This window comes from Hyposmocoma kahamanoa, unplaced genomic scaffold (genome assembly GCF_003589595.1).
Source record: "Hyposmocoma kahamanoa isolate Upper Pololo Valley unplaced genomic scaffold, ASM358959v1 93, whole genome shotgun sequence".
NCBI classification, from domain to species: domain Eukaryota; kingdom Metazoa; phylum Arthropoda; class Insecta; order Lepidoptera; family Cosmopterigidae; genus Hyposmocoma; species Hyposmocoma kahamanoa.
In genome coordinates this window covers 8,112,002-8,132,789 of record NW_020654810.1, presented here as the reverse complement: position 1 = coordinate 8,132,789, position 20,788 = coordinate 8,112,002, and the positions used below count along the sequence as shown (strand labels likewise).

The following is a 20,788-nucleotide window of genomic DNA, read 5'->3' as shown; positions in this document are numbered from 1 at the left end:
AACACACTAACACAGTCGCTTTCCATTGCGCTTTTATATCTTGCCTATTCTGCCGTTTTATTTTTGCGTTCCAACATACCGATTTGTAGTGAATCATTCTGTAGAATGTATCGAGCTCATTTTTGCTTAAAGCATCAACATTTTGTTTACAAACACTGCGAACTATCTCCACGACAAAGCACGCGTCACGGTTGCAAAAACGAGGCCAATGAAATTGAAACACTTTCATTCAAATGGGTGTTTGAAGTTTTGTTGGATCACTTTATGTGGCGTGGCTTGCACATCAAGGTCGACCGACACGGATCAATTGGTCCTACAAACCACAAGGAATGTGTAATGTTTGACGTAGACGATAGTATTTTTTTGAGGTACAGTCAAAAACACGTCAATCTTGTTGTTCTTCTTTCTTTCTTGAAACGCTGGATACATTTGAATTGTAGTCCTTTTTACATGTGCCAAATAATAACACCAATTATCTACTCTAAACTTCTAGGAATTTACATAAGTAAGTAAATCCGTCGACATAATTGTCGCGGAATTATTACTCAGTACACCAAAATCCAAACCAATTCAGAAAAGTTCCCAAATTGATCCCACCAGGAATCGAACCCGAAGCCACAGAGACTAAAACTTAGGCAAAACGATGCTTTCAATATCAAGAGAAGGTCTTTATTATATTACTCGATTAACACGGATCAATTGGTCCTACTAACTGACGCTGGCCTGACATAGATAACAATATTTTAAGGTACAGTACATTTAAGTTTTAGTCCATTAAAATAGTAATGAAACCCCCTATGCTTATATATTATTATTTAGAGTCTATTTAGTATATTTTCTTCAGCCATTCATCCCTCGTTGTCTGGTTGTTCACTCCTTGTATATTTGCCATTTATCGTGTACAAATCTCATCGTCTCTTAATTTTTACCATATTTTGTATATTCATATCATTTTTCACTTTATTCATTCATGTACTCCGTCCGAATTTGTATAGAACACGTATATAAAGCACGTGACACTTGTATATCACACATGTCAGTATTACGATAGTAGATTTCTTTGCAACGTTTCCACGTTATAGGTATCATAGTGTACAAAAAAATATTAGTCACAAAAATAAGGATGTTATGACAATCGTAGCACGATTAGCTATAGACGATTTGTCATATAATTATAACGGTCCCATTTATGATATTGTCGATTTATTAAACATTAAAGCTCTTATGCAGAGAAGTGACGTCGTTGTGTGGCCACGCCCGTTGTCGTCGAGATATACAGTCTCTAATTTCATTGAAGAAGTTCCAAACTTAATTGAATTACGTCGGTTATTACGGGATCATACGTCTGCTCGATTTAAAGAAAAAATAGCAAACGTTTTCTGATCAAAATAAAGCCAATGATAAAGACTCGATCTGTGGATTGCGTCATAGCGTAAGAGCTTACATTTCCTGCTTATTTTATTTAAAAACTACTGTTGGCGTGTTAAAAATGTTATACGATTAGTAATAATTGTCTACATGCGAATGCCGCCGACAACAGCGAATAATAGATTTACTCATGATTTTAAAGTATGCTGATACGGCCTTCATTACTATTTCAACGTGTGTTTGTAGGTTTAAATATAATGCGCCTTTATCCAATATGTTAGGATTTTGTATTTGTCCATTCCTTTGTTTCCTGTTATCGTCTTTATGGTTTGTTACAAATTTTAATGTTATTGAATATGCAATTTTGTAAATGTAGATAAGGCATGGTGCCTGTACGTAAACCGTTTATTTAACCCACACAATTGTTCAGCGCACGTTACATTAGTCCAAATGATTCGTTTCACTTGCGTATATATGGGTATGTGAGTATGTACCAACAGTTCCCTTTTGGCACAGTTGTCCGGAAGAATGGTAGTGAAGGGCTTGGTGCGGTCAGTGACCCCACACGTGCCGCAGCGTTACTGAAATCGCTATTGGGGCTAGTGAGTTCGTCAATTCTGTTATCCGAACCGAGAACGTCACAAATGTGGACAATGAACGACATTGTCTTTAAGTTGCTTAAACCAGTGACATACTTAGCGTTCCATATTTTGTCCATTGTTGGTTGTTTGTTGTTAGTGATGTAAGAGCAACTTACAACTTAGCTATACAAGTTGAAATTTGAGAGCTACATTACTATTAGTTGCATCTGTTAAACTTTCATCATTACCCATTACCATTACATTTTCACGCAGTTTTTGGTCCAGTCATCGCCTCAGGTTGAATAAAGTAAACCACCTACGTTTACTTATAAATTATATGATTTGCTAACGTTGTGTAACAAGTAGTACCAGTATAGTGCAATATTATGGTCTAACCGCTCGAACTAGTTATCAGTGGGTTGCCGGACGAATAATTTGGGCGTTGGGTGTAATCGCGTAGGTCGACTAAGCACCGACCTAAATGACAGATTGCATTTACTCTCTCTTTCTTTCTACCTTTATTCGTCAACATTACGTTTTCACCGCGTTTATTCACTCGTGTGTTGCATTGAGGATATATATATTTGAGATTATTTGCGTATAATAACATTTTTTATTTCAGTATTTTATGTGTTTGTTTTAGTGTAAAAACTACGTCGTTAGCATAGAGCATATTGAAATCATCAAATGCCTAGATTTTACGATTCACTTTCATGTAAACGAATAAAATTAAATCTTTCTAGATGTAATACATACGGATTGCAGAGGTAGTCTTTAGAAGTATTGCTATATATATTGATGGAAAAAATTGATAGAGTGTGCAAAAATTACCTTATAATGAAAATACAAAAACCGTGTAATAAAAATAAAATAATCGTGTCCCTTAGTAGATGCGACCATCTATTTAACTAAGTTGTATATGTAATAAAAGTTTTACTATTTAGTGTTTATTTCTTTACATTATAAAATAAATTTAAGTACATCTGCAACATGAATGGAATAGCAATGGTGCAATTCATTATGTAATTATATAATACATAGCACAAAGTGCTATTATCTATCGTTAACTTCAAGGCCGGACTTGAGGTAGGAGTAAAAGAAAGCTGGAATGCATTTCTTAACATTTTAATATAAGTTGTATATACGTGGAACACTGCAATAAATGCGTTGGATTTTGTATTTTTTTATTTTGGTGGCATAGAATTGAATAAAGGTCAACGTGCAGTTCTTATAGTCGAAAAATATCAACCTGAACTTCTTACCATTAGGTACCTAGTAACTAAGTGTTGGATATGAAACTATTCAAATGAACCAACCTTTCGGTCTCTCAGGTCCCATATTTACGGTTGACTGTATGTTTTTAATTATGTTGCTTCACTTAATTTATCAAGTTACACAATTGCTATGCTGTTTTAGGTTGTACAGATGAATGTAAAGATTCTATCCCAGGATGGCTCTGATTACCAGGATTATCTCTAATTAATATGGATGACTCTAGTCATCCAAATGTTACAAGCATTTTTACTAAAATTACACAGTTTTATACGCCATAACATGGCGAAAGTCGGTGCTGTCAATACAACACGTCTGTGACTTAATTTGTATTACTAACCATTGCCTCACATATTCCTTGCAATATCAAGACACAGACCGTAGTTATGCATAAAAAAAGAGGAGTTATAAAGAAGCCTTTGTCTGTGTATCTGTATGTAGCTCTTAAACAGATGGACTAGTAACAAAGTGGTTTTTTAAAGCGGTTGGTTTAGACGGGGTTGTTTTTTAACTTTTTAAAGATCATCAGCACTTTATCCAGTTAGTATAGGGATCTCATTTAGTTTGTAATTTAAGTTTCATACGTAGTGAACGTATTGACTTCAGATCACACCATTATCAGAACTATAATGAATTTCAAAAAAGAGTGTCTTTTTCGACATGACAAAGATGTATTTTACGTTATAAAAAATAATGGTAATCTTCCCATGACGTAAACGCATTTTTGAATAATTTCCATTTCACAAATAAGATGTACAAACTTTCGCTACAATACTATTGTTCTGGTTGTACTTCGTGTCGGAAATCCGGCTTCGCTATTTGGAGCGAGACTACAACGTGTAAAGGGTATAAAACAGCTATAAAATGGTTGAACTCATTGACATGACAGGAGCTTCGGATATCCGAATGGCGGTCGCGTCGTGTGGCATACGCAAGGCGACGCACTTTCTCCACACAAGCCTGTCCGTGTGACGTGACATAGATTTTCGGTTCTCATTCAGCACTTAGTCGACATTATAAGGTTAAAAAACGAATGGAAAGTTTAGAAATGCAATCGGTATGCAACTATCCGGTTTTGTGAATGACATTGGAATTCGTCGTATTGGTTCCTAGCAATGATTAGATGGAAATATGACATATGATTTAAGTCATAAGTAGATTGGAAACTGGGGAATGATGTTGTATCGTATCGTGGAAGGTTTTACGTACCTATTTCTCAATCATATTTATTTTTATGGAGTTTATGGTGTATCTGCGGGATGAATACAGGATGTGGCAGCGGACGTGTGTCGCGTTCATTGCAACGACAATTTGCAGGTTATGTTTTGAAACAGTAAAGTTCTTTAAGTACCTCTACATTGTGCTGTATTGGCAATATTGAGTCCTGTTATCGGTTGGAATTTTCTACAAATAACACCTGTTAGTTCGTACCTATTGCGACAGCGCGACCGTTCCGGACTCCGGACTCGGCAATGGCGCGATACCAAACCGGTTTGTGTGCGCGGGCGCAGGCGCGGTGAGCGCGGGTGCGGGCTGCGGTAGACATTTACTTGACACCGTTGCCCTAGTGGTACCGAGTATTACCGCTACTTTTTCTATTTCTGGTTATGACCACAATTGGCATTACCTGAAATTTCAATAAATACTTTATAGCATTGACGTGCAGGTACGTCACAAAGCTATTTCGTACAAAAATACCTAAGTGTTCACATCACTTAAGTTATGATAAACTCCTAAAGTAAACGAGAATCTCGCGTAGCGATAAAATTAAAACTTGTACATTTGAGTACAGGTAATATTCATTAAGAACAAGTTCAAGGACTTGTTTGGCGATAATAGATGAGGTATAGGCAAATCGCCCAAAATTTTAAATCGATGACTCGGTAAACCACGGAATTTTGATCAAACACGATAGCAATCATGGAGGTACATTTCTTATAATACTATTCGATATCACTATGTATGTATCTCCTCTAATGAGAGAGAAAGGTTTAAAGGAATGATTCACATGCAAGTCTCATGCGATTTAGATACTGTACTGGGGTTGAGTAGTTAGATAGGTTTAGTTTAAATTTATTATGGATTTTATTTTATAATAGTAAATGACGGGACGAACAAGTCGTGCACCTGGTGGCAAGCGACACGTTGTCCATAACAGTTGTAGATAGATAGATAGATTACTCGTTTATTTGCTGAATCACAGTACATTACAAACAAGCTTATGACATAGGTACAATGGTAATCATAAAGAAAAAGGCTAGTCTAGGTTTGCGGGTATGATCTGGAGTGTTATGATGTGTGTCAATGTCGTGCCATTCAGAGTTTTAAATCGCAAAGATCTGAGGGGCTCTCCCACAGTGCCCGTCACCCTGAGACATAAGTTGACAAGTACCATGTGCCTGTAATTTCATCAGCATATTTCTTCAGCATAAGTGGCAGTTCATTACCTAATCAGCGGGACTCGAAGTGACTAATGTTAAGTAGCTTAAGGATTTTTTTAAATTAACTATGACGCAATTGTGTGATGTAAACAACACTTTATTAGGAGGAGTACTTTATTTATATTGTTAACGGTACGGAAAAAATCTAGAAACTCCGAATGCTAAAATAATGTTATTTCTCCTATTTCAGATTCTAGGCATCCTGTGCATGTCGCTCTCGACAGCCTTGTTCTCTCCGTGGTTCGTGTTCGTGGCAGTGACAAGCTTCATCACCACCCTTATGTGGAGTTTCGTCTACCTGCTCAGCATCCGGGAAGCTCTCAAGATCCCCGTCAATTGGGTTTTATCTGTAAGTCGAAGTTTATTATTGCAGTTAAGAGCTCTTATGCTCCAATCATCAATCAAGAGCTTTTGTTGTAGGTAGCAAACCATTAAGTTTTTAATAGCAGTAGAGCACTTTGTGAAAGAGTTTAGGGATGTATGGCCACCATACCTATTTCTGCCATCAAGCAGTAATGTGAGTGTTATTGCGTTCCCGCCTTTTTGGGTAAGGACGCTAGTGAAACTATAGGCAAATATGCCCTTCAGATTTTTGCGATTTGCAGCTCTCAGTGGCATTGCTACTGTTATAGGTAGGCGAGTCGCTTATCACCAGGTATACGACTTCTTCCCGTCATTTGGTGTCTCAAAATGGGCTCTGAGGACTTGGATCGTTGAAAATAAATGGGTTGAAAATAAGGGGCAAAAAACACTGAAAATCACAGGTGTATTGCTTCTAAGTACTTACAATAAACTTTTAAGGACTCATTTCTCTTATAAATATTTAAACAACTTTTATATTACTTACATAGAATTTTTAAAATTAGGTATAACGTTATTCGCATTGCTATAAATACTTTACGAGGAAAAACAGCTTTCGAAAATATCAATAACCTAAATCTAATTTCAAATGGGAATTGTACGTACATTGCATCATTACGGTTTTTTCTCTATCTTAGTAAACATTGTATTTATACACGATATTTTTTTTAATTACAGGAGCTAATTAGCGTTGGTGTGGAGGCTTTCTTCTACTTGACTGCGTTCATCGACATGTTCGTCAAGACAGCACAATACTACGGGCCTGCCCACGGCAGTAACGTGGCAGCTGCTGTAAGTCCAAATACGCCTGAACATTGGTTATACAGGCTCATAGACTGAACAGATTATATGTTGTGGCGTAGCCAAGATCATCAGAGTCTCTACTAAATGTCGTTTAAAAACGTAAAAATATGACTAGTTGTTCTCTATGTTCCTCCTACAAAGTCGTTAAAAACCAAAAACAAAAACTAATTAATAAAAACAAATTCGCTCCCTAGACCAGTTGGGAGACCGTCAGGCATGGTATGCTGAAGGCGCTGGTTCGAATCCAGCCGGATCGAAGGAATTTTTCTTAGTGTGAAATTTTTGTATTATTAATTATTTTTGTGTATTACTTGGTACTTGGTACTTGGTGCAACGGGCTGGTATCTGCAACTCGACGACAAGGCGCCTATTTTGTGTATTAATAATTTAGTTGCAACATTCACACAAATCTGTTTAGGTCTATGAGTGTAAAGTAAAACTATGTTAATGCTTTTGTAACTATTAAATAAATAAACAAATAACAAATAAGTGGAGTAGTTTCACAAAAAAATTGAATATCATGGCAGTAAAACAAAGTGAGATTATTGGATCTTAATAAATCCTCCTCTCAAAATTATATTGGGTCGAATCAGTACAATACAGAGCCACTGTCTATGAGTAAAAAAAAAGAAATGTAGCGCATCTCAACGAGGAATAGCTCAGTACTTTCAATTAGTAGCTCTTTGAAGTAATTGTTCAATTGGTAACGTTACTCGCGTTAAATTAATAGAGTGGTACTGCATACGGGACGAGTGAGAAAGCTTACATTTATGGGAGTCTATTATTGAATAACAAATACCCATCATTTTCTATCGCTGTCAGCCATTGGAATGTGACATGTGGAATATGTGAGTTATCAACAGATAACTCACATATTAATTTAATTAAACTAACAAGTTTAGTTAATAAGTTCACTAACTTGATATATCTTGAGTTTCTTTATAACAATTAGGGCATTCAGCTTCATAGCATTTCCGCGTCACGGGAAAAAATAATCGGGACTCGCCGCGGTCTCGAAAATGCTGGGAAAAACGAGACCATATATTTATTTATGATAGATGTACCAACATCATTATAATAAATATTGTAAATATACTTAAATAAGTAACAACATTAGCCAAGATTATAATTCTGATACACAAGCCTTACAAGCCAATCATAGTTGAACAAAACATACAGTGACAAACTACCAGAGTCTAAGTAAAGTTATGAAAACAGTAATACTATGTGTATGTATGTTAATTAAATTAAATTAAAAATGAAAAGTAACAAACAACAGTCCAACGAGGTCCCAAATATGTAAGATAGTACAGACTTTGCAAGGGAATCAAAAATACTTACATATTGAAGTGAGTGCGGCAAACACGAGAAACAGGGGCACGCTCAATGTTATTGGTTCTACAAGCCGGTGTATGGAACAATAGTGTGATGGGTTTCCGGGGCAAATTATGTGGAATTGAGAGTAAAACGCGTGAATGTAAAGTATTAAAGGTCCCATAACGCATTTGTGAAGAAATAGTGCATCATGTACCTAACTACGAGTGCGACGACTATTTCAAAAGTAGGTTTTCATATTTGTAGGCTACGTATTTAAGCAGACGAAACATGGTATTTTAGTCAAGTTCTTTGTTCTCAAACTATAAAATTTTAAATTATTGATTACTTAGGGTTTCGAGATTGTTACGTATAGGAAATGAAACTATTTTTCCGGATTTAAGTCGCGTACATTTGTTTTTTCAAACAAACCAACGTTTCGGGACCTTTGCAGGTCCCATGGTCACGGTTGACAGCGATTTAAATCCGGAAAAATAGTTTCATTTTAAAATGTTTAAATCCATTTATGAAAGGGGCGTTTAATATAGTTCCAGGTAGAGAGGATCTGATTTCATTAATATCGTTCTTCAATCTTCATAGATTATATTAAGCTTCTACAGTGTTGCCATATCCGTGCTGGTTTCAAAGATTTTTAATACTGTTTAGTTAAGGGCGCGTTCCCATTACATCGTAACGTTTTATATATCGTCTGACGACAGGCGCGTCTAGCCTGTTCCCACATCACCACTATCGGTTGTGACTGTGTCGTGGACGTTCATTTTATTGTTGTACCATTGTCGTGTCTAGCTATTCCCACGAAACAAGTGACGACAATTCATCGGTTCACGGCAGCTGCCTTCTCGTTTGCGCGATAGTCGCATTTTCGTCGTGATGTTTATTATTTACAGACTGACGACTGTCGTTCTACCTCCTCCCATTGTCACGACAGTCTGTCGTTGTAACGTCTAAAAAGTCGTGAACGACAATTGATCGTATGGTACTATGTGTGAACAACTTCATTTAAATATACAAGACACAACACTTTAAACTGCACGACTATCTGTCGTCACGATACAATAGGGACGCGCCCTAAGACTCGAAATTTTCAAGACCGAGGTTCCCGGGAAGAAAGCCCTATTGACATTACAATGTAGCACAGTTAATTAGTGAACCTACCCGAATTCCGTTGTCTATCTACATAACATCTTTTTTCTTGCAGGTGTTTGGTATTTTCAACTGCTTGGCGTATATAGCTAGCGCATTGTTGCTGTACAGGGAACACAGGAACACCGTTCAGACGAATGCGTGAGGACGGCGGAACGGCGCGGGCGCAGGCCCACGCGACCAAACAGCACGCGACACTGGCGTGCCTCCAGCTAACAACTCAATTTTTCACTTGTCTTAACTACATGAAAATCGCGTAAATAAGGGTTCTGATTTTTTCATTGCAACGGTACCCTAGAAATCAAATGACTTTAAATAAGAAATCAAACATTATATACAAGTAGATTCACATTGAAAATAAAATTCATATAAGTCTGCACAAAAGTAGAGGCCATATTGCGAGGAAACTGTCGGAAACCATTTTGAAAAACAAATTTAAGTTATGATGCAATTGAAAGTTTTGTTCAAATATTTACTACTTTTAGTAAACATTTTATTAAAGTGTAAGTCACGTTTTCATAATTATAATGAGAAATAAAACACATCTCTATATAAAATTAATTATTTATTAAACACTTTGACACATATTTTGATATGATTACTAAACCAATGCGTTTTAACCTGTTAGACAATCCGAGCCGAATTAATTAAAACAAACGAATTTAAATTGAATTTTTGTAATAATTCAAAATAAGTACGTTCTTACAAACTCTCGATTTTAAAACGGATATCACTTTTGACAGTGACACTTAAATGACACACACTGCGTTCCGTTACATTCGCTAATTTCAGTCAAATCGGATAAAAACGGAATGTGTATTACAAGTTGTTTCAAAAATGTTTCTACTTCGTGCCTCTGTTCCATACCAGAATATGTTGTTTGTTTAGAATTTACTATATTATATTATATTTAATTTTTTTTTCACCGTAAAGGAAAAGGCAAAGGTTTAAAACCACACAGCTAAGTCTTACAGTTTTTAGTGACGTTTTCTGTAGTCATTGAGGACGTGATATTCTTTCAAAATCGAGAAAATGATAAAGCGTACGAAATGCGGCTCCCTGGGAGATCCGCCTTAAATCGGCCGTCCTCAAAAACAAATGGCCATATGTGAAACAAATGTATAATTTCAGATAGTTTCATGTTTTACGTGTACTATTTGATATATTATAACTTTCTTTAATGAAGCAGTTTATAAATCTATTCATGTTTCTAAATTGCAGCTAAATTTTGGGATTGATGATGTTTGAATCTTTTTGAAATATAAAAAACAAGATACTTCAAAGTGTCTCACTTTTTTGGCACTACTTTTTTGTATCTAAGTATAGGCACTAATGTAAGTTAATGGTAATTGTAATGGTTGTTAACCTTGCTAGCCTAGTCTTTTGGAAATTAAATATTTTATTCGCATAAAGATCATTCTGTATTTTAAGAGCATCCGCTTTATCAAGCAGTTTTATGGAGCGTGAGAGCCCTATATAAAGTTGTCGGTTAAACTAACGCAAAAAAGAACCATTATGAAAAGAGCCTCGATCAACACTTTAAAAAATAATGAACAATAATTTGTTAACATTACAAAGTGCCTCCAGAAAATTTCGTACGTTCGTAGTGACTTGCACACCTGTTTTCATGGTGTCACCATCTCTGAGGTGCCGGGTTTGATCCCCAGCCGGGTCAGTGTAGAAAAAGTAACTTTTCTATGTTGTCTCAGGTCTGGGTGTTTGTGGTACCGTCATTGTTTACGATTTCCATAACACAAGTGCTTTAGCTACTTACTATGGGATCAGAACACTATAATTATGTGATGTTGTCTAATATAGTATAAAAAACAAATACGACTTTTTGCTCAACCTGGGTCAACTGAACATAGAGCTAGGCCCCAGAAAAGTAAATGCCATATTGCGAGGGAACTGTTGGAAAACATTTTGAAAAAAAAAAAAATAAGTTATGACGCAATTGAAAGTTTTGTTCAAATATTTACTATTTTTAGTAAACATTTTATTAAAGTGTAAGTTACGTTTTCATAATTATAATGAGAAATAAAACACATCTCTATATAAAATTAATTATTTATTAAACACTTTGACACATATTTTTATATGATTACTAAACTAATGCGTTTTAACTTGTTAGACAATCCGAGCCGAATTAATTAAAACAAACGAATTTAAATTGAACTTTTGTAATAATTCAAAATAAGTACGTTCTTAAAAACTCTCGATTTTAAAACGGATATCATTTTTGACAGTGACACTTAAATGACGCACACTGCGTTCCGTTACATTCGCTAATTTCAGTCAAATCGGATAAAACCTGTGTATTACAAGTTGTTTCAAAAATGTTTCTACTTCGTGCCTTTTTAGTGATTACAACGACTGTTGGTTCTCTTACCAAAACGATAACCAATAAAAATAAACTCCAACCAACCATACCGCACATTTACCCGCTTGAAATAACGGATGGTCTTTATGTATGCTAAGTTAAAGTAAGGTCTGCAAAAAATTATATACTTAATATATACACACATAATTTGCATTTTTGTTATAAGTATTAATCGTGTATCACTTTTTTATCCGACCGCAGCGATGCCCGAAAGTAATGTAATGTTAGGGTAATATTTTTCGGCTGGTCTACTTCGGTTGTGAAAATGGGTAAATAGCGATTTTTTGTTGCAAAGTTTATAACAACGCCACTTCATTTACAATCCTGTTTTGACTTATTTGCGTCCAATTGCAGGGAACGTTTGTTTTTTTTTAGAAGACGTTTGAAGTTTAAGAACTGCAGGAAGCCACATAGCGAGTTTAATCCAATAAGGTATCATACAAATACCGTAAATTTATTGCTTTTCATTAGAATTAAGAAACAAACTTTGGAAATTAAAACAGTAATTCAGAACATAACGAAACTAGTATTTAGAAATCGGGTGCTAGAGAGAAACGGAGTTGAACGGGGCCCCATGATCGATAGTGTGTTAATGGCAGGATTTTGAACATCTGGTATTCTGCTAAAAGTTAGGAGTAGTCGCTTGTCAGTGGCTAGCCGTTGAGCTACTATTCAACTGCTATTGCAGTTTTTTGATGTTCTGTTCTTTCACGGGGAGTCGACGGCACGCCTACGGCGTAGCGTATTAATAATATTATATTATATACAATGGCAATGATTGCGTATTCATACATTCAATTGATCGATGTCACCTTACTAAAAATTACCACGGAAATTATTATATATTATATTTATTATTATATATATTTGTGTATATATATACATAAAAATATCAAATCATATCACAATTGCAATAATCTCAATGGAATTACAATGACTAGTGGTTTCGAAAAAATTCGCCGAATTGGACCCCGGGGTGATAGTTGTTTGTGACGTCAGTTCCTACCTATCTGTAGTCCGAAATGGCATTTTCCAGAAATAATGTTTGCCCGAATTTCCTTAACCTCGAAAGTAATTTTGAGAGGAAAATGTTTTTTCTTTTAAACCTAACTTAACCGAACCTACTCGTGTCTTTGCGATAAACGTACAACATATACTGAAAGAACAACGGTTTCGTTACAATTCGGTTCTCGGTATAATGAAAACTCGAACAAACGTTATTTCGGAAAAAAAATTCGAGTTTGTGATAGGTTACCACTTTAACCATTAACATCACCGAAGACAAATTTCAGATTCATTTCCGGTATATTCACACACATGAAATAAAAAATTTTGGACCCTTCTTATTACAAGTGGAATACGGTTGAATTGAAAGTGTCAAAATTTTAACATACTCTTAACCGTGTACAATAAAAAATGTAGATGAAACTATTTTTTTTGGACATAGATTGCGTGTATATGTTTTTAAACGAAATCAAAGTTTCTGGATTTATGCAAGTCGCATAGGTCACTGCTGACTGAGAAGGTATTCGTTATCAACCAGTTACGTCTAATTTTAATTCAAACCACCATATTTTGAACAATAGTTAAAAAAATATTACAATTTGGTTTATTTGAAAAAATAAATACAAGCGATTTCAATCCGAAAAAGTGTTTTGTTCGTTTCCGATGGCTAAATACTAAGAAATCGATAAAAATATAGAGTCAAATACCTTATTGGAATGAACATTGGGACTGGATTTGGAGAAACTTATTGATTGCACGTTTATTTTCTAAGCAAGAGTCCAAAACCTAATAAATAAGAGAAGTACCTATATACAAATAGACTAAAGCTTATAATATATAATGTATTACTTATTTGTCACAAGAAGTGATTGCTAAACATTGTTATATGATCTAAATTAGCTTTTCAAGTTCAATAACCTTTTCTGCGATCTTGTAACTTTTTCCAGGTTTGTTTGATTTTTTATACTTGTTTATATAACTTATTATTGTTATAGATTTAAAGACAGTAGGTTTTTTGGGAATGGTGCGTTAATTTCTTACCTCAAAGTATTATCGTAAAGATTTCAAAATAGATTCTTTTCAGGAAGAACTGTACATAAAAAATATGACGAAAACATTATGGCATCTCAATAATATAGTAAACCGGTATCTAGATGCAAGAACAACCATTTAAGTACCTGTAGAGCTCCGTTTGAAAGAGTTCGTCCTGAAATTACTCAATGTAATAATTACCTATTTCGTATACATACCTACATAAAACTTGTATTACTTTTAATAATGTATTTCAAGAATCATAGGTGTTGTTAAAGTACTGAGATATTTAAAATGTGTTGAGTCGAATGGGAATTGTTAATGTAAGAGGGAATTATACATGCAATAGTTAATTTAACTAATTTGTATAAAGTTAATAAATATATTTTAACATAATTTATGTTATACTTCTTTTATTTATGTAGTAAATGTTAAATATTTGTTAGTTCTATACAAATATCTGGTCAAGTCATGGTCAACAGAAGATAAAATAATCTCAGTACAGAGTACTAAACAAACCGACCTCATAAGTACGTGGAATTACATATAATTACCAAGTTATATTGAAATCGGTTAACGGAAAGTGCGCAAACCCGGATTCATCACCTAGTTCGCCATTATACGGGACTTGACACAGGAGATAATAAAAATCGGTTCTCACTACTCAATGTCTATTGAGATAAAAACGCCTTGAATTGAAGAATAGCAAAATCAACCATTAAAATAATTGCTCCTTATAATAAAATTTAGGCGCTATTTATAAAAATGAATCTTCATGCGTAAACAGCCACCCTTAGAGGTGGACGATTTTCTTCAACATTAAATAGGACCACTATGGAGGTACCTTCTTTCCAACAAAAAAAGAATCATGAAAAATGGTTCACAAATATCGGAGTTATCACGTAACGTACATATAAAAAAGTGTGTGATTTAGAGCTCTAAGAACTGCAACTGTTATAGACAGGCGTGTCTTCTACCATCAGGCGCACGCTTAGTTCGTTCCGTCTCTTGGTACCAAAAAAATAAGTTCTGTGCTATTGTCACAATGTTATTGTGATATTAAAAATGGTGGTGTTTATGTTGTCACCTGAAGATTTTGCACGACACATGTTTGTGTTTTGATGTATAAGCGGTTATATTCCAACAAACGTCACATTCACGATGCAGACTCAGAACTTATTATAGGTAGGTACTGTAGTGGGAGACCAACACCTGGATGTTATCGTCTTTTTTAAAAATACATTTCTCTCTTTCTTGCGTGAAAGAGAGTGATTAAGCTGGAGGTGATTCAGACATATGCCATTGACCTCATTTAGTTTCGCGAAAAAGAACCAGCATGGCTGTATTTGCACTGACAAACACGATATGAAAATATAGGACTTAGTATTTTGAAGTACTTTCACAAGTGTGTACGCAGTTAATGTGTGAACGAGTGTTTTCGTGCCTATTATTGAATTCTCATTGCATTTAAAGCGCGTGCGAAGAAAGGATGGCGCTTGTTTCAAGCAACTATAGTCACTACAATTCCTCTTTTACACCCAGTAAGTACTAAACGAAATCTATATCGGAGCAGATTTTTATTTCCAATACGAAAATAGACCTTTTGCATGCTAAATATTAAAAGCAAACAGTACTGCACCTTTTTATTACGTTATTTTACTCTACTGTTACAGCTCAAGAAGTCGGGTTAGGTTAAATTTCCATAGCAACGAAAAACGTAGAGTTAATGTTAGATGAAGTGCCTTTAATCTTGGATATAGAAATATTTGCTGCGTCTGTTTAAAAACCTATTTACTAATGAACGTGGTTACAATGGTTGGTCACATAAATGTTATAGGTATGCTTGTTTACATACAGTTAACCACTTGGCTGGATTTTAAATTAAAACGTTTAGATAATTTTGACATTGTTTGTTTGAATTTTTCAATGAAGTAGTGTAATGGATGAAGAACTACGTGCCATAGCACCTGTCAGACATAGATTGATAAGACTCGTGTGACTGTAATTTCACCGCCACAATTACCTTACAAAACCGAAACGCAGTAATGCTAACATTACTGTTTGGTTTCGATGAAAAAAAAAAAAAGGATTTGGATCCGAATATAATTACATTTCCAATGTGTAACAATCGCAAAAACGTAACAACGCAATAGGTACTAATAATCAACTATTTACAATTATCTTTGACTCTTCTTTGGACCTCTTTGCATGCTCGGAAGCCCATTTTACGGTTTCCGCGGGACGATATCTCGAGGTATTGACCATAGACAGTAACATCATATAAGTATTGTGCATCCCGAATAATTAATACTATGTCAATGTTTTAAAATTTGATTGTTGACAATGTACTTGCGATATGTCCAATTCCATGATTTGTTCTTTTTATCTAATTTTTATTCAGTTTATTTTATGCAATATATAAAATTCAATGATTTGTAAAACTTTCATTCAATTTATTTTGTATCAATTCTTTATTAAATATGATTACATTATTATTTCAATCTATGATATTAACTTATGAATTACTATTGTGTTTGGATATTAATCTGTAAGCAATATGTAATATAATAAATAAATAAATCAATCAATGTTCGTCCGTCTAAACTATATTTCTGTACCTTGTATTGCCTTATGGTGCTTATGGCGTAAAATAAGTTCTTCGAGTAGTCTACTCCTATTCCTTATTTTACCTTGGGTAATAAATCAAAAACGCTGAAACATTGTTCATTTCTTATACAAAGGCATAAATATAAATTTTCAGATTCGTTACTTGAGAAATGATTGGTTCTCCATACAAACTTTAATTCCCTATTTCACACCATTTAAAATTTATTTTTGTGACAAAAAGTAGCCTATTTCCTTACGCTAGGTCGCATCTATCTCTATACCAAAATTTATCAAATTTATTCCAGTGGTTTAGGCGTGAAAACTGTACAGGCAGAGTTACTTTCGCTTTTATAATATTAGTTTACATATCGACTCGTGTCGAGAAAAGAAGGTACTATTCAGTATTGTACTCAGAGTGTTATATCTATAGTTTTAGCGCATGCGTAGCGTAAGTAATGAGTCAACTGCGACGAGGTTCAACATTGGCTCAACAGTTGACTTTATTGACTGCTCGTGTTTGCCCGCGTTTTTCGTAACACCAAGTTTTTATTTCGAGTTTAACGCACTTTTTGATATTCATGTAAGTAAACTGAAGTAGTTCATAATGGGAAGTTTATACCTTAGTGAATGAAGTGACATTTTTTATTTTAAATTCATGTGTTAGTATATACTATGTAATTTAGTATATTATAATAGCTTTCCAGAAATAGAGATTACATGAGTAAAGTAATGATAAAAATCGGACAAGATATTCTTGATAAAATCGTGCATGTTCGGGCCACCTCCCTTTTTTAAGCAGTATAAAAGTGGCTTACATTGTATTATTAATATAATTAGAGTTTCATTATCATAACTACCCACGTCAATTTTTTGGAGACGATAACGTCATAATAAGAGCGATAAATGAAATGAATGCATTTTAAACATTTCATAATTTCTTTTAAAATTAATATGATTTACGCAGCTTAATAAAACAAATTATTTATTGAAGTTTAAGGTTGAAATTTATTTCCTGTTTAACTTCCATTGAATAACATCATTGCTTATGTGTAAAAATAGTGCTTACTTCATTGTTTTATGGGTTGCAATAAACTTCAGATTGCAAGGCGAAGAAATGGCTCATTTCCCATAAATAAATAATAAGAGTAATTTGTAGAACTAGTGAGGAGTAATAAATATTTAATTCCATTAATTAAATACCTATCCTAGGTTATTTTTTTTATTGTTTGGGTTGTTAGCCTAAGATTCTCAATAGACATTTTATGTAATTTTCAAAAGCAAACTTTTTTAAATTTATTAAGTGACGGGACAAACAAATCGTGCGCCTGGTGGTAAGCGACACGTCAACACGTAACAGTTGCAGTGCTACTCAGAGGTTTAAATGGCAAAGATCTGAGGCAGCACTGCCGTTGCGTCCGTCATCCTGATACACAAGTTGAAAAGTCCCATGTGCCTGTAATTTCACCAGCACCCTTCCATTAAACGCAGAATGCTCCAAATAATTGCTTGGCGGCAGAAATAGGTAAGGTAGCAGGCCTTCCCTAGACGAACTCTTTCCGAGTTCTACTGCTGCTACGTTAGTAGATGCATGCTCTTTTATAAACACAGTGTAAGAAAATGATTCTACCCTGTTACAGCTAATGGTTGTACTCGTGTTACCAAAATTTCTATATCCATGTTTAGCCAAAATTCTTTTTTTTTATAACATCAAGTGACGGCACGAACTAGTGGTGCGCCTGATGGTAAGCTACACGCCTGTCCATAACAGTTGCAGTGTTACTCAGAGCTTTAATTCGCAAAGACCTAAGATGCTCTGCGACTGCGCCCGTCACCCTGAAACATAAGTTAACAAGTCCCAAAAAGTCATGTGATAATCATGAATCTATTTGGAATTTTTGCGTAGCCACAAAAAATCTGCGTTTATTTCTTCTTCTTACCGTATCGATGGCATACACTAGAAGGCTGGCCATCGTGGTGGACTGAACACTATAAAGTGATAATTAAAAAACCAGAAGGAGAAGTGAAGGTCAAGGCTGATTACTATGAAGTGTAGTAGTATCTAACTTCTACATTCATTCAAGTGCTACGCGGAGCATAAGTCTTCACTGTGGTGACGGTATTTAGGCATTAGGTATTTAGGTCTCTACATACTCACGAAGAACATTGTAAACCGATAAAGGTGTGCAAGTTTTTACTTGTAGTTTTCCTGATGAGCTGGCGTAAATAGAAAACAAATATATTATCTTTATAAATATAGTGTAAATAAATACCTATTGTTAAAGAACGACTCTTACTTCTATGTAATAATATTACATAATTCTATTATAGAAAAACCAAAAGTATTCACTATAACATAAAAATAAAAAATATGGAACAATAGGTGACAAATGCTAACACCCAATTGCACAAATGTCCTTGATGTTACAGTAATATGCTTCATCTAGTTTTTCTTTAAGGAAAAGCTATTAAAATTATGAATCGTTTCTTCATATTAAAAAATGTTAGTAGTACATAAGGGCTACCCCTGAACGTCAGTGATGTTATTATAGGGTAATTCTACCTATAGAAAGCAACTTTTAGTCTCTGAACCCCTCTGAACCCATAAGACAATAATAAGATATTCCATACATTACACTATCCAGTAATATAGTATAAGCTGTATATTAATAATGGAGCGGTAAATTGAAACTACACTGTCACGTGAAATGCAGAGAAATTTGTAAATTGACCAACGTGACGTGAAGTGCACGAGCTAATTTCAAGTGACCATTTACTTTTTAAACTGATCTCAAGACTGATCTCAAGGCTGTTATATCGCCTTGTTATACTGAATTAAATTCACGCTTATTTATTACATTTAATGTCCCGTACAATGTAGTAGGAAATTCAAACTGATTTACCACGTGGCTGATATTACTCTTATCATATTAAGAAAGTCGTTTATTTCCTTTTTCGATTTCCGATTTAGATGATCCTTTTTTTGTTGGAAAGAATTATGTTAAATTTGAATAAAATATTCCACCTCTAAGGGTGGCAAACTAGGGGATGAATCCGTTTTCGCGTACTTTTCGGTAACCGATTCCAATAAAACTTGGCAAATAGATGTAATTCCATGAACTTTTGAGGTCGGTTTTTTAGTACTCAGTATATATTTATAATCGGCATCCTCTAACTGCCTCCGTGTCCAAACGGTTACCATGCCGGACTGCCACGTAGAGGTCCCAGGTTCGATACCCGGGCCGGGAGAAATATTTGTATGGCCTACATTTATTTCTCTCGTGAGTTTGGGCGTTATTTGTGGTTGTCTATGCGTGTGTCCATGGCACCCGCGACACAGGGTTTCCCTAGTGCGGGGCTATGTTGAGTGTGTGCGTTATTATTATTATAAAAAGTCCACGGCTAAGCAAAGGTCTTGTCTTTCATACGCCATTCTTTTTCATTCTGTGCTAATCGTCAACATTGTTTGCCCGCAAATTTAAAAATATGGTACTGTTGGCGGTCTGCCTATTATCCCCTAATCCGTATTTACATCTTGACTGACTCCTATTTAAGAAAATAAATTGAATGTTTTAAAATCCTATAATTAATCATCTCAAAAAAAAACGTCTTATTACGAAAATTTCCAAGTCATCAGCGACTTTTAAATTTCAGAGGCAAAGAACTCATAATATCCGATTGCTAGGTTTCTGTTACATATAGATATAAGGATAATAGGGTAGAAGATGTGACACATTAATATGAATCATATTACCCTCCCCTAGTCTAGACATCTCGAATCGATCGCTTTCGTCTCGACAGGGATGGGTTTCAAAAAAATTTTTCTTTATAGATTTTCTTTACCTTCCGCTTATTAATTTACTAAGTGCCATAGGGAAAGAAATCTCTCGTTGAACAAAGCCTATTGGTCAAAATTTACAAGGTTTGTAAAATTTCATGTATACAAACGAAATACTTTTTTATTATAAAGTTATAGGCCGCTATTAATTCCATATATAATTTTTTTTAATCGATGGTAGCAAAACGAAAAAGCTGTTAAACCCAAAAAGTTAGTGAGATTTTTCTTTATTTTCTGCATATAAAAATTATTTTTCTTCTTGGTCATTTTTGCATGGCTATGCTAAATAATAATGTCTGTAAAATCTAACTCCGCTACTTTTTTATTACTGAAAAACGATAAGAAATGTAGTAGGAAACAAAACTATTTTTCCCGTTTTAAATCGCATATATTTGTTTTTTTTTAAACAAATCAACGATTCGGGCCCTTTCCAGAGCCCATGGGCTTCACGGTTGACTATAGGTCCTGTAAAGGGCCCGAAATGTTGGTTTGTTTGAAAAAACAAATATACGCGATTTAAATCCGGAAAAATAGTTTCATTTCCTATGTGTAACAATCGCGAACACCTAAGAATTCTAAGCGTAGTTTTAGTTTCATTATAACTGATTTTTATTTAAATACGTTA

At 34.6% G+C, this 20,788-nt stretch overlaps 2 protein-coding genes across 3 annotated transcripts in view; both read left to right on the top strand.

Annotated features, from left to right (window-relative positions):
• LOC113237318 overlaps positions 1-12,093 on the top strand; it is a 28,310-nt gene extending 16,217 nt beyond the window's left edge. Inside the window, exons 2-4 of the mRNA XM_026473723.1 lie at positions 5,853-6,011; positions 6,701-6,814; positions 9,360-12,093. Of these exons, the coding sequence (XP_026329508.1) occupies positions 5,853-6,011; positions 6,701-6,814; positions 9,360-9,449 (363 nt within the window). The 3' untranslated portion in view covers positions 9,450-12,093. The remainder of the gene's footprint in view (positions 1-5,852; positions 6,012-6,700; positions 6,815-9,359) is intronic.
• A 4,744-nt stretch (positions 12,094-16,837) lies between these two features.
• Positions 16,838-20,788, top strand: part of LOC113237452 (CKLF-like MARVEL transmembrane domain-containing protein 8) — a 30,113-nt gene continuing 26,162 nt past the window's right edge. For both annotated transcript variants that reach the window (XM_026473934.1, XM_026473932.1), the window contains exon 1: positions 16,838-16,908. The gene's annotated coding sequence lies outside the window, so the exon portion shown is untranslated. The remainder of the gene's footprint in view (positions 16,909-20,788) is intronic.